Below are 15,817 nucleotides of genomic sequence, written 5' to 3' on the forward strand. Positions count from 1 at the left end.
CCGACTGGACGGCAAATAACAACACCAACAACAACATATTGATATACACTTCAACATGTCAGTTTTAAAATAGCAATTCTTTCACTTCTGTTTTAATCCTGCCAAAAGTTCATAATTTGAATCATGAAGAATATCAGATAAATTCAAATTAGGGACTATTTTTTTAAAATAGCTGGCTTGTACTCATAAAGAGAGAAAAAAAAAAAAAAGTCAAAAAGAGACTGAGAAATTGCTCCAGATTAAAATAAAGATATGTGAAACTTGATTTGGAATTTCTCTGTAAAGAATACTATTGGGACAATTGGCAAAATATGAATAAGGTCTATGGATTAGATAATAGTATTGTATCAGTGTTGATTTCCTGAGTTTAATAATTGTACTACGGTTGTGTAAAGGAATATCTTGTGTCCTTGTGTGGAGGTGGGAAAGACAGAGGGAGAGAAAGAGAGAGAGCATGTGCAAATGTAATAACACATTTTTATGGATTGAATTTTGTCCCCCAAAATGCATGTTGGAATCTAACCTCTATACTTGTGGATATAATCCCACTTGGGAATTAGTTTTTCTTTGTGATGTTAATGGGGCCATATCCACGTAGAGTGTGTCCTAAACTTAACTATTTCCAAGTTATAAACATTACAGATTAGACACTGAAGCAAACACATCCTGGGGAAGACAGATGACATGTGAGGCTCCTCTATAAGCCAAGGGACCAAGGAATGTCTGAGCTCCAGACAAGGAAAGAACTGACACAGCTTAAGTCCTGATTTCGACTTTCAGTCTCCAGAACTGTGAGAAAACAAATTTCCATTCTTTTAAACCACCCACTTGTGGTATTTGTGTTACAGCTAGGATGCATGTTAACACTTGGGGGCATCCAGGTGAATATTATATGGAATCCTTTGCAATACTTCTTTAAGCCTGAATCATATCAAAATAAATAGTAAAAAGAAAAGACAAAACAGGAACTCTTGGTAACACTGTCAGCTCTTAACTATTCTTCCTCCCTTACCCTTCTTATGAGCAGGTGGAAAGAGCAGCCTACTCAATGAAAATCATAGACATGCAGGGTCACTCCAAGCAAAAATGAGGTGCCAACTGGGAGTCAAAGATGTATAGTGACAGTCCCAACAACCACCGCTGCTAGGTAGGGGCATTGTACCCAGATGTTCAGGTATATAGAAAACACCTAAGTGTCCTCATCTGTGCATTCACAGAGTACAGCTCAAGAACCAAGAGCTAATACACCTAGGCTTCATTATTTGCTCTGCCTACTACCTATTATTATTCCTATTTTGCAAACAAACAAAACAAAACAAAAAAAAACAGAGACCCACCAAAAAAAAAAAAAAGTATTTTTTTCAGGGTCACTAATTGAGCATGTTGCAGAGTTGAAAACTACCCACAAATTATTTTATCTTTAATCTATTACTTTGTGTATCAACTTTGTTATCAGTGTAGTTTTTACTCTTCCTCTCCATTCATGCCTGTCTCATCTTCATGTTCGACTTAGACTTCCACTTGGTCACTATGAACATATGGATCATTCCTACTCCTAGATACTCAGTAGACACTATCCAGAGAGTTCCTTCTTATTGAAAGTACAAAGAAAATGAAACACAATCATAAACTATTTGTTACTGTATTAAATATCAAAGGAGAGCAGCAGTAGGGGCAGTTTTTCTCTTCTTCAAATAGTCAAAAAAGAATGAGACATAATTATTTACAGTCAGAGTGAGGAAAGCAGGCTCAAAGAACTAGAAGACCTCAGTAACAAAATCAGTACTGGTTAATTCTTCCTACACCAAATGTACTCAATAAAATTTTAAAAATCTATGTGCATTTGGGCTATCTTAAACTGGGTGTCATTTTTCAAAGGTCTCATCAACAAGAAGTGGTAAATGAGAAGAATTTAGATTTGTTTTCCTCAAATGTATACGGCATGAATGCTTTAGATTTTTTTGCCTTTTCTGAAATGGTTTTAACATGTACTAGTTCTATTACATACCAAAGAGACAGAGCATTTGGTTCTAAAGCACAGTTGCTGTTCAAAGGACTCTGAAAATCCCTGAATTTTTGAATGGGATCTTCCTTTTGATTCCAGTGGCTCCTTTAACGATTCATCTCCTGAGCATTTTCTGTAATTCCTCATGTGGGTACGACGTTGGAATTCCTGGTCCTCATGAGAATGCCTTCTAGGATGGTGGTCAGATGATGTAATTTTGGGAAGCTGGGGAAAATGGTAATAAAGCATGAAAATCTTTACAACATAAAGAGATTGTGCCATACTTTCACAGAAACAGAACATTCATAAGCTATTAACTAAACAAATCTTATACTGAACTGAAATTTTATCTTCATAATCAGTAAGATCTTTCTTCTATAATGAAGCAATAAAACATTTAGCAGAATATCTCAATGTGCATTATTCCACAATTATAGCAGTTAACTGGAAGCTTTCCAAACTCAAATTGATATTTAAAAATAAATTCTTTATTTTTATTTTAATAAAAAAGAAAAGACAAATATTTAAGAAATAATACAAGGTAATTACTTATGTAATTTTTATACAAAAAAACGATTTCTAGGCAAAAGAGCAATAAAATAAGTCATATGGAAAAAAATAATTTGACTATATAAAATTAAAGCCAATGTGCACCAAAAGCAATGCCAACAAAATTAAAAGGTACATAAAAATAAATAAATAAACAAACCTACTATCTTGAAAATAAATAGGTATATGTCACACAGACAGACATAGAGGTCATATAATGCAGTAACATCAATGCTAAAATCTCAACTGGCAAATAATCAAAGGATAAACAGTTCTTCAAAGAAGCTAAACTTCTTGAAAGAATTGTGACACTTGCTTCCCAATTTCTCTCACACCCCAAGCCACTCCAATTTGACTTTTGTACCCATAACTACTTTTGATTAGGATATTGATGTCTGCCTTATTATCTAGTGTTCCTATAACAGACAGACCACAAGTAGATAGCTTTAACAAAGAGTTTAAGAGGCTAGAAGTCTGAATCAAGATGCCAGCTCTGGGGAAGATTCTCTCTCTGCCTGCTCTAAGGGAAGGTCCTTGTCTCCTTTCAGCATCTTGTGGGCTTGGCATCCCTTGGCGATCTCCCTCCTGTCTTGGGATCAACATTCCCCAGGGTCTAGAAGGTTCACAGCACAGAGACCCTGGTTCAAAGGATGCATGTCACTCCTGACTCTTCTTTCTTGGTGTTATACTTATGCTCCTCTCATCTCTGCTGGCTTGTTTAATCTCTTATATTTCAAAAGAGAATGACTCAAGATACAAACTAATCCTGTAGATTGTATCCTGCCTCATTAACATAACTGCCTCTAATTCTGGCTCATTAACTTCATCACACTCATTCACTGACATCGAGTCAATTCCCACTCATAGCAAATCCCTTTGGGTTTCTGAGGTGGTAAATCTTTATGGAAGTAGATTGCCCCATCTTCCTTCTGTGGAGCGGCTGGTGGGTTTGAGCTACCAACCCTCTGGTTAGCAGTCAAATGCCTTAGATACTGTACCACCAGAGTTCCTTCATTAACTTCATAGAGGTTAGGATTTACAACACATAAGATAATTACATCAGATCACAAAACATTGGATAACATAACACTGAGAATCATAGCTTAGTCAAGCCTATATATATTTTGGGGGGACATAATTTAATCCATAATACTGTCCATGTTACCAAATTCTGTAGATACTTTGTGGGTTTTATCTTACTTATGCAGTAGAGTTATAGATTGAATTATGTCTTTAAAAAATATGTTAAAGTCCTAAACCCTGGTACTTCTGAATGAGACACTGTTTACAAAAAGGGTCTTTGAAGATATTACCTTTTAGGTTAACATGAGATCATTCTGAAGTAGAGTGGATGATAATCTAATGTGAATGGTGTCCTTATAAAAAGAGAAGAGACACAGATACAGAAGGAAAATGAACATGTGAAGACCGAGGTAGAAATTGGAGTGATGTATCTACAAGGCAAGAACACAAGAGATTTCTAGGCACTGCTAGAAGCTAGGAAGAGGAAAGGAAGAATCTTCTTCTAGAGCCTTTCAGAGAGAGCATGGCCCTGATGACACTTTATTTCAGGAATTTTGATCTCCAGAACTGTGAGACAATGAATTCATGTTGTTTTGAGCCACCTACACTTTGTAGTGCTCTAGGAAACTAATACAACTAACATTCAACTCATTGCCCATTGGTCCCTTCTGGAAACACTCTTTTCCCTTGACTTCTTTACAACTGCACCCTCTTGGTTTCCCTTTGACCTTCTGCACAGTTCCTTAGACTCATTTGGTCACTTCTCCCTTCAATTTGCCCACAATTGTTGGCATTACTCCAGGTTCTAGATTAGTTTTCCTTCCCTTTCTTTCTTACTTTTCACTGACTTCCTAAATATCTCATCCCTAGTTTTGAATTTCTAGCTGATGGTTTCCTAATTTATATCATTAGCTCATGCCTCTCCTCTAAGCTTCTGCCCACTCAGCTTCTTCTCTTGGTATCATATAGGAACCCATTTTGAATAGTCCAAGTCTGAACTCATCATTTGTGGTAGAATATGGTACCAAGAGAGTGGGGTGCTGCTCTGACAGATGCCTAGAATCTGGAAACAGGAGTGGAGTGTGTCCTTGACCCGAGACCCTGGCAGAGAGACCTGGCATATGGCATGAGAGAAGGCAGAAGCAGAGCCACGAGACTGGCAGAGAGATACCAGCAGAGAGACCAGCATGACAGACAGCAGTAGCAGAGCCCAGAGACTGGCATTAAACAGCAACAGGCTTACCAGCCCACGGAGAAGAAAGCTGGGTGCCATTGGGTAGGCGGCTTCCTGGTGGAGTGGGCTGCCTTCAGGTGTTAATTGGTAAAAGAGACTGGCATGAAATGAAATAGCAGGTTGGCCGGCCCACAGAGCAAGAAAACCCAGTCCTTTTTGGGTAGGTTTTTCCAGAAGAGTGGGTTGCCTTCAGCTTTAATCAGCAGAAGCAGAGAGACCAAGGAAACAGAAGCAGAGCTGCCTCAGCCTGAAAGAGTAGGACCATGGCCTTTGGGAGTGGAATGACCACAGCCCCCTAGGTTTCAAAGAGCCAGGCCCTCACCAACTCTGGAGTGTGGGGGTGCTCGTTCATGTGAGCCAGTGGGATGGAGCCATAGCCGCTGGCCAAGAATGAGGGGGCAGGGCTGCCATCCCCTAGAGGGAGAGGAATGGGGCCCACCAGGCCAAGGGAGTGAGGTCACCACTCAGGAACTAGGGAACTAGAGCCACCCAGTGAAGTAGATCTGTACAGATGCCACCCATTGAAGATGTGTAAGGTGCCAAGCTGACAAGAGGTGGAATTGTGGTCGTTCGTTTGTGTGTCAGCTTGGCTGGGCCTGATTGAGTGGCTGGGCAGCTGGATGTAGTATTCCCCATGATGAGACTGGTAATCAACTCCATGGTGGAATCTACTGGGAGTAGCTGAGTAGCTGCCTTAGGGAATGTGGTTTGCTTCCTGTATATAAGCAGAAGCCTTGGGGAATGGTCTATAGCATATGGCACGCTTGGACCCAGCATGTAGCCGTGTCATTGTTCAACAGCCTGCCATGCTCTGCAGACCTTGGGACTTACAATGGGCTTGAATTAATGGCCTGCCATGTGGTTTGATAACATCAGGACTTTGCCTTTTTTACTTATCAACCTTGGGCTCGGCAGCCTCAGCAGCCAGCAGCTGTCTGAGTGAAGAAAAGCCTCTAGCTTCAGTGAGCCGGGAGCTGGAGGTGGAGCTGAAGCCCAAGGCTGAGGGGCTTTCACCCAGCCCCTAGAGCCTGGCACTTTTAATTTGGACTTCTAGCCTCCTGAACTGTAAAAGAATAAACTCCTATTTGTTAAGGCCATCCATTTGTGGTATATCCTTGTCAGAGCAGTACTAGGAAACCAGAACATCATTTCTCCTCCCAAACCTACTCTTGCAGTGTCCCCTAACTCAGAAGATGGCACCACTACTTACCCGATTACTCAGGCCGCACCGTGGGAGTCAATTTCCAAGTCAACAAATTCTACCTCTTAAGTGTCTCTCAAAAGCCTCCACTTCTTTCCAGTGCCACTGTCATTACCCTAGTCCAAACCAACATTATCTTTTACCAGATTACAGCAGTACCTTCCTGAGAGCACATATCATGTATTCACTCTTGTTTATTTCATTACTCCCACAACAACCAGAATGACTAAAAGAAAAGTCTCATATCTGATCACCTTTTCATCTTGCAACACCTGTCCCATTCAGTGACAAAGCCTCACCTGCCTGCAGTCAGTTCCTCCAGCTCACCTGCTCCTCCTCACCACAGGCTCTTTCACAGGCTGCCCCTCTGCCTGGAACCTCATCCACAGTATCCAACCTTTGCCTCACTAATGCCTCATCATCCCTCAGTCTCAGATGAAACTGCATTTCCCCAAAAAAGCCTGTTCTGCCACTCTGATGGATTCAGGCCTCTTAGATGCTCCATATAGGTGATCAATAATTTGGGTAATTTTTAGATTGTATGATCAGTCATGTCAGCACTATGTGTTACTCTCTGCTATAATCTCAGTACCCAGCACCTTGCCTTATAAGTTCATTAAACATAAGTTCATTAAACATATGTTAAATGGGTTAATTAAATATATATATGTATAAATATAGAGAGACAGAGAGAGAGAGAAGGAGGGAGAGAGAGAATGAAAGAAAAGGAAACACTAAATACTAACAATTATGTACACGAATTGTCAAAAGCATGTAAAATGAAAAAAGACACAATTTCACCTTTCAGGTTAGGGGAAAAAAAAAGGTTTTTTAATGACACCAATACTGTCAAGAGTGCAGTGAGACAGGGAGTGTCATCATTTGTTGGTGGAAATATAATTGTGGACAGCCTTCCCAGAAGCCAGTAGCATCATGTGTCAAAATTTTTTTTTTTTAATCTCAATTGCCATTGAGTCAATTCCAACTCATAGTGATCTTATAAAACAGAGTACAACTGCTCTGTAGGGTTTCCAATCTTTACAGAAGCAGTCTGCCTCATCGTTCTCCTACAGAATTGCTAGTGGGTTCAAACCACTGACCTTTTGGTTAGTAGCTGAGCCCTTAACAACTATGCCACCAAGTCTCCTTCATCATGTGTCAAGAGGCTTAAAATACTTGCTTCCTTAGATCCAGTCATTGCATATTTAGAATCTTACTCTCAAACAATAATCAGATATATGATTAAAGATTTATAAGGCTGCTAAAAAAATAAATCTCTATATATTAGTCCATTGTACTGTAGATCAGACATGATCTGTGGATCATGTAGGTGCTGTGGATTAGGCAAGGGCAAAAAGGCACAATGTTTCCTTTTTTGTATGGGAGAGTGACATTAACCAAGTAGGACATATGCCTACACACTTGGCTAAATGCTATAAAGAAAGAGTATACTCAGGGTGCTCTGGTAGCATAGTGGCTAAGGCACTTGACTGCTAACCAGAAGGCTGGCAGTTCAAACCCACCAGCCACTCCTCAGAAGGAAGATGGAGCAATCTACTTCCGTAGTGATGTTGCCTCAGAAACCTAAGGAGGAGTCGCTATGAGTCGGGTCTGACTCAACAGCACATAACAACAACAACAACAATACTCAGGGTGCAGTGAGAAGGTATAACAGGGCAAAATTATGTATATTTGAGTGAATGCTAGAGAGTTTTGGGAGTCAGGGAAGACTTCTGTGAAGGTATGATGATTGAGCTACAATCTGAAGGATGATCAGAGGTTATATTATCAGGAAAAAACAATACTTAAAGAATTTGAGATTGGGAGTGAAATGCACATGTTCCATAAATGTCCTCTTCTATTCCATAAAGGTCTGAGAAGAATGACAAGAATTTTGGTCAATGTATAAATAAAGCATACACTTACTATCTCCTTATGGAGATATCTCAGTTTGTTTTTTGTTTTGGTGTGTGACTTTGTGGGAACCAGGCTTAAAAACAGGGGGATACTCCCACTTTTAAAAATATTTATTTATTATATGAGCTCTATTTTTGGAATTTTATATGCATTTCTCATGTAATTTACTCACAAACACAATGCCTTAAATAGATTATTTTTTCAAAATACATCTTTTGTTTTTCCCCCACTGCCATGGACTCGACTTATCTGTCTATCTCCTACATTGTGAAGTAAGCCTTGGCACACAGGCCAGGATCTTCTCATACCATGAGCTCACCAGATGGGTTCCTGGGATCCCAGGCTACAGTGTGTGCAGCAGGCACTGACTTACAGTGCAGTAACTGCCCAGTGACTCTGATTACAGGAGAGTGCTCTAAACCATGTAGCTGTTTCCAGGAAACATTGTCCCAAGAAACACTGTCTGTCAAAGAAAAATCCTGTGTACCCTCTAACCCCAAGTCATAATCAAAATCTTTAAGTTTCAGCACTTCTAAAATAATAATAATAATAGTTATATATTTTAATTGTGGTAAAAACATACACAACATTTGTCAATGCAACATTTTTTACACGTACAATTCAGTGACATTAATTATATTCATCATGTAGTACAAGTATCATCACTATGCATTTCTGAACTATTCCACCCCCGTTAACAAAACTCAATGCCTCCTAATCAAAGACTCCTACTTTCCTCCTCCCTCCCAACCTTGGTAACTACAAATGAACTTTGGTCTCTATGCATTTGCTTATTTCACATAAGCAAAATCAAACATTATTTGTCTTTTTGTGACTGACTTATTTCATTCAGCATGATGTTTTCAAGATTCAGCCATATTGTCACATGTATCAAGATGCCATCTCTCTTTATGGCTATATGTATATACCACATTTTGCTTATCCATTCATCTGTTGATGGGCATTTAGGTTGTTTCCACCTTTTGACTATTGTGAACAGTGCTGCAATGAACATTGGCTATTTAAGAAGAAATTGATTATGCAATATGTTCACCGCAAGAGCTTAACTCCCTGATGTTCTTTATCCTGGCTTTAACTGCAATAACCCTTCAACTGTACCCCTCCTGCCTGCTGAACAAATTAATAACAACAAAATGAGAAACAATGAGAAGAAAGGTCTAGGTGCTGGGATATAAGATCCATATTCTTAGTGTCCTGGCACTCTGAGTACCAAGGCCTTGGTCTCTAGACTCAGAACAGTTCCTATGTAGGAGTAATTCTTCCCCTTTTACAGAGGAAGAAAATGAATCTTAATGACATTAAGTGACTTGCCTAAGATTTCTGTGACTAGTGACCTCACTGGAGAGATTAACTGGTGAGTCTCTGCATGCACCATCTCTTTCCTATATTAAGTGAATGCAATTAGTGCCTTTCTCTTCAACAGAGGCAAGAACTTCATTTTATTTATATATGAAACTTCACATAAATGTGACCTTTAATGATGGATCAATTTTAACAGAATTCTATTACAAAAGTAAAAAATAATAATCTGTAGGTCTTAAGGAGCTCATCTGAAAGAATTTTGTGTAAGGAATGTTTTAGAACATAATGTAATGTCATCAGAGCAAGAGGACTGTAAATGAGTCAACTAACTGTATATGGAAACAGCATCAGGCAAAACAAATGTTCAAATGTTTTGCTGATAAATTATAGGTCTTTTAAAAATAATAAAGATAAGCTTAGTACCATGTTTCCCTAAAGGATGTTTTAAATTAATCAGTAAAAACTTTAATTGGGAAAATGAATAAATTTCCCTTCTGGCATGCTGTAGTTACACAGCAAATCACTGTGAAACTGTCGTCAAGACCAGAAACATAAGCCATAAACTAGCTAGACACAGGAGAGCTATAAGAAGATACTGCTTGGGGCCTACAATACTCCATGGCTAGGGCACTTAGAACCTTCTCCTAGAGAGTAATTCAAGGGCTTTTTTCATGCATACAGAAGCTAAGGAGCCAACCTAAGCTCATCTAAACCACATGCCACTGAGATTATAACCCCAAATGACATTAAATTCCTTCTTCTATAGTAATATTTTCTCCACTAATTCTCCACTGTCAATGGTCATCACTCTTGGTATGAACATATACCGTTTGCCAATCTTCAATATAAAATTACAATTACTGACTATCTTCTCATTGTAATATTAAAGAAACTGGGAAACTAGAGACAGTGAGAGAAAGGCAAAATAAAAGACTAGAATCTTTGCAGTAACTAACTGAAAGCATCTAGAAAAAAATTTTCAAGTTTCAGCACTTCTGAGAGAATAATTGTGGTACATTGAATTACTTTGCTATAGTCTTTGTAATTCCCACTGGATTACTGGGTGGGACCATGCAAAGAAGGTGTGTGGAACTCTGATATTGGGATTGGTAGTTTTGTCACACTGCCAGGCTTAAAATGAGCCTTCCTAGAGGCAGAGAGGGAAGATCTCACTGCTATCAAGAAAGAAGAGCTTCAGAGCAAAAAGGAATGAAGATAACCAAAGATTCATGAAAAAAATTAGTCCTCATGACTGGCACACCATGTGATCCTCAGCCTATATGACTAGGAGACCAGAAGAACTAGATGGTGCCTGGCTACCACTGTCAACCACTCAGAGGGCAATCTATGTAGGAGATCCTGGATAGAGAGGGAGAACAATATGGAAAAAAACTCAAAATCATTTGGAAAAAAAAAAAAAGGCAGACCAGGTTTGCTGGTCTGATAGAGCCTGGTGGAACCACTGAGACTATGGTCCCTAGCTGCCCTTCATGTCGGGAATTGAACCCACAGCTGTGGCTTCTAGCCAAACAAAAGACAGGCATGTGAGTTGAACATGTACCTGAGATAGATACATCCCTTGGAGAGAACAATCATGGAAAACAGAAGGACTGTTTATGAACTGGGAGACAGCTCAGGGGGCAGGAGTGTATGGAGGGCTGGACACAGGGAAGAGGTAACTATCAGGAGGAAGTGGGAGGGGAGGGGTTGCATTGGGGTAAACTGTCAATGTCATCAGACAAAATGTATGTGAACTGCTGTATGGAAAGTGAGTTTGCTCTGTAAACTTTCACCCAAATCACAATTTAAAAAAAAAAAAAAAAGAAGAAGAAGACGACGACGACAAAGTAAAGTATAAAAAAAAAAAAGAAAGAAAGAAGAGCTGGAGGTGAAGTGAAGCACGTCCTTGGACCTGAGATCCTTGCACTGGACTTCCTCTGCAGAGAGATGCCCAGCAGAGAGACAGAGGCAGTAGAATCAAGAGGCACAAGACAGATGCTTGCCTGGCCCACACAGAGAGGAAGCTGAGTGGCATTGGACAGGAGGCTTGCTGGAGGAGTGGGGTGCACATAGATGTGCCTATCGTCAGAGCTAAAAGAACTTTCTAACACTTGCCTGAGCAGGGCAGAGGCCAGGCCAAGAGGCCAAGGGCCAGAAAGGCAAGACTGAGGGAATAGCAGAGGGGAGATTCTCCTGATAGAAGAAATGTATCCTGAGCACGTTCCTGAACCTGAACTGTAGCCTGTTACTTCCCTAATAAACCCCATAATCATGAGTGTTGTCTGTGAGTTCTGTGTGGCCACTGCAACAAATTATTGAACCCAGAAGAGAAGTAGTGAGTGCCATGGGAGGGATGGTTGGTGTCAGAATTGGTTACGGCATGTCTGGCCTTATAGGAATAAGCCTTGAACTGTTGATGGTGACTCTGCTTCCCCCTTGTGAGGTAGGAGGAGATCAGAAGATGCTGCCCCCATGACTTTTCTGCAATAATAATATTAGTTATTGACAGCGCTTATTAGGTATCAGGTGCTTTATACTTTACTCATTGAATCTTCACAACACCCTTATGAAAATCAATACCATGTACATATGGGGCACTGAAACAGAGATGGGTTAAGTAACTAGCTCAGAGTTACGCAGCTAGCAAATGCAAGACACGGGGAGCCTACCTCCAGAGCCTGTGCTCTTAACCACTTCACTTTGCTGCCTTTCTAGCAACTCCTCACCTTAGCATCTACTAGAGGAGAAAAAAAAAAAAAAAAAGAAGAAGAAGATGAGTACATTGAACATTATGCTAAAAGTTTTCCTATCACGTTCTCTTGATGTCCTAAATCCTATCATTAGTTTTATTCCTTTGAATTATGGCATTTTCCGTCATTGAAATTAAACACAAATATGATCTGAAATACAAGAAGCTACTGTCAATCACTGGTCTGTTTATTGTACTGTGATAGCTTGCCTGCTGCTGTGAGGCTGGAGGCTTTGCCACCAGTATTTCACATAGCAGCAGGGTCACCTATGGTGGACAGGTTTCAGTAGAGCTTCCAGACTAAGACAGTCTGGGAAGAAGGAAGGGGCCATCCACTTTTCAAAAATTTGGCCAGTAAAAACCTTATGAATAGTGGTGAAATGCTGTCTGATATATTACTGGAAAATTTTAGCCCTGAAATATTGTCTGATACGTTGTTGTTGTTGTATGTGCCGTCAAGTCGGACCCGACTCATAGCAACCCCTCCTTGGGTTTCTGAGGCAGTATCACTACGGATAGTGCTAGAAAATGAGCCTCTTGGGCTGGAAGGCATTCAAAATACAACTGAGGAAGAGCTGCCTAGTCAACATAGAGTCAACCTTAATGACATGGATAGAGTAAAGCTTTCAGGACTTTCATTTGCTGATGGGGCACAAATCAAACTGGGAAGAAACAGCTGCAGACATCCATTAATAATCAGAATATGGAATGAATGAAGCATGACTGTAGGAAAATTGGAAGTTGTCAAAAATGAAATGGAATGCATAAAGATCGATATCCTAGGCATTAGTGAGCTGAAATGGACTGGTTTTGGCCATTTTGAATTAGACAACCATATGATCTACTATGCTGGGAATGACAAAATAAAGAAGAATGGAGTGACATTCATCATCACAAAGAATGTTTCAAGATCTATCCTGAAATACTGAAATACAATGCTGTCAGTGATTGGATAATATCCATATGCCTATAAGGAAGACCAGTTAATACTATTATTATTCAAATTTATACACCAACCAATAAAGCCAAAGATGAAGAAGTTAAAGATTTTTACCAACTTCTTCAGTCTGAAATTGACCAAACATGCTATCGAGATGTACTGATGATTACCGGTGATTGGAATGGGAAAGCTGGAAACAAAGAAGAATCTTCAGTACTTGGAAAATATGGTCCTGGTAATAGAAATGACACTGGAGATCACAAGACAGAGTTTTCCAAGACCAATGACTTACTCATTGCAAATGCCTGTTTTCAACAACATGAAAGATGACTATATACCTGGACCTCACCAGATGAAATACACAGAATTCAGATTGACTACATCTGTGGAAAGAGGCAATGGAGAAGCTCAATATCATCACTCAAAGTGAGGCCAGGGACCAACTGTGCAACAGATCATCAACTGCTCATATGCAAGTTCAAGCTGAAGCTGAAGAAAATTAAAACAAGTCTATGAGAGACAAAATATGACCTTGAATATATCCCACCTGAATTTAGAGATCATCTGAAGAATAGATTTGATGGACTGAACACCAATGACCAAAAACCAGACAAGTTGTGGGATGACATCAAGAACATCATACATGAAGAAAGCAAATGGTCACTAAAAAGACAGGAAAGGAAGAAAAGACCAAAATGGTTGTCAGAAGAGACTCTGAAACTTGCTCTTGAATGGAGAGTAGATAAAGTGAATGGAACAAATGATGAGATAAAAGAGCTGAACAGAAGATTTCAAAGGGCAACTTAAGAAGAAAAAGTAAAGTACTAAAATGAAATGTGCAAAGACCTGGAGTTAGAAAACCAAAAGAGAAGAACATGCTCAGCATTTCTCAAGCTGAAAGAACTGAAGAAAATATTTAAACCTTGAGTTGCAAAATTGAAGGATTCTGTGGGCAAAATATTGAATGATACAGGAAGCATCAAAAGAAAATGGAAGGAATACACACAGAATCACTGTACCAAAATGAAAAGGTGAACGTTCAACCTTTCAAGAGGCAGCATATAATCAAGAAGTCCAAGCTGCACTGAAGGAATTGATGAAAAACAAGGTTCCAGGAATTGATGGAATACCCATTGAGATGTTTCAAGAAACAGATGCAGCACTACAGGCATTTACTCATCTTTTCCAACAAATTTGGAAGACTCCTACCTGGCCAACTGGCTGAAAGAGATCAATATTTGTGCCCATTCCAAAGAAAGGTGATCAAATAGAATGTAGAAATTATTGAATAATATCATTAATATCACACACAAGTAAAATTTTGCTGAAGATAATTCAAAAATGGTTACAGCAGTATATTGACAAGGAACTTCCAGAAATGCAAGCTGGATTCAGAAGAGGATGTGGAATAAGGGATATCATTGCTGAAATAATACAGGAAAGATGTTTACCTGTGCTTTGACTGTGTGAATCATAACATATTATGGATAACATCGAGAAGAATGAGAATTCTAGAACACCTAATTGTGCTCATCAGGAACCTGTACATAGATAAAGAGGCTGCTGTTCAAACAGAGCAAGGGGATATTGCATGGTTTAATTTCAGGAAGGGTGTGTGTCAAGGTTGCATCCTTTCACCATAACTACTCAATCTGTACACTGAGCAAATAATCCAAGAAACAGGACTATAAGAAGAATGCAGCATCAGGACTGGAAGAAGACTCATTAACAACCTGTGATATGCTGATGACACAACTTTACTTGCTGAAAGTGAAGATGATTTGAAGCACTTACTGATGAAGATCAAAGACTGCAGTCTTCAATATGGATTACACCTCAATGTAAAGTAAACAAAAATCTTCAGAACTGGACCAATAAGCAACATCATGATAAATGGAGAAAAATTGAAATTGTCAGGGATTTCCGTTTACTTGGATCTACAATGAACACCAATGTAAGTAGCAGTCAAGAAATCAGATGTCGAATTGCATTGGGCAAATCTGCTCCAAAAACTTCATTAGAATGTTAAGAAGCAAGATGTCGCCTGCAAGACTAACGTGGGCCTAACCCAAGCCACGGTGTTTTCAATCGCCTCATATGCATGTGAAAGATGGACAATGAATAATGAAGACTGAAGAAGAGTTGATTTCTTTGAATTATGGTGGTGGCGAAGAATACTGAAAATATCATGGACTGCCAGAAGAATGAACAAATCTGTCCTGGAAGAAGTGCAGCCAGAATGCTTCTTGGAAGAAAGCATGGCCAGACTTCATCTCACTTGCTTTGGTCATGTTGTCAGAATAGACTAGTCCCTGCAGAAGGATTTCATACTTGGTAAAAGATCAGCAAAAAAGCGGAAGACCCTCAACAAGATGGATCAGCACAGTGGCTGCAACAATGGGCTCTTAAAAAAAAACACCTATTCTTTTTATGTTCTCAGTCCATATTCTCAATTTAAAGCAGTGAAAGATATTTTAGATTTTCATTCTTATCCCTGATTGACCTGAGGGTGGCTGTACTCATCATTATACCACATCATTACAGTACTCATGGCAGTGGTGGGTGGGGCAGGGCATGGCCCTACTGGGAAAATTTTTCATAAACCTGGAGAGAGAGAGGGTGAATCCTCCTGTTTTGGGATTTATCGCCCTAAAAATTTCAAGTAAAATGTAGATCCAAGTAAAATGAAATCCCTGACAACTTCAGTTTTTCTCCATTTATCATGATGTTGCTTATTGGTCTGGTTATGAGGATTTTGGTTTTCTTTATGTTGACGTGTCATCCATACTGAAGACTATACTCTTTCTTTGATCTTCATCACATGCATATGAGTCTATTGAAAACACCATGGCAGTGCCCACTGTCAAACCTGGATT

General features: G+C 39.5%; 1 protein-coding gene across 1 annotated transcript in view; it reads right to left on the bottom strand.

Annotated features, from left to right (window-relative positions):
* Positions 1-15,817, bottom strand: part of LNP1 (leukemia NUP98 fusion partner 1) — a 37,790-nt gene that overhangs the window by 11,827 nt on the left and 10,146 nt on the right. The window contains exon 2 of the mRNA XM_007945783.1: positions 2,009-2,260. Within this exon, the coding sequence (XP_007943974.1) occupies positions 2,009-2,260 (252 nt within the window). The remainder of the gene's footprint in view (positions 1-2,008; positions 2,261-15,817) is intronic.

This window comes from Orycteropus afer, unplaced genomic scaffold, assembly GCF_000298275.1.
Source record: "Orycteropus afer afer isolate SDZICR_OR568_19922 unplaced genomic scaffold, OryAfe1.0 scaffold00143, whole genome shotgun sequence".
NCBI lineage: Eukaryota > Metazoa > Chordata > Mammalia > Tubulidentata > Orycteropodidae > Orycteropus > Orycteropus afer.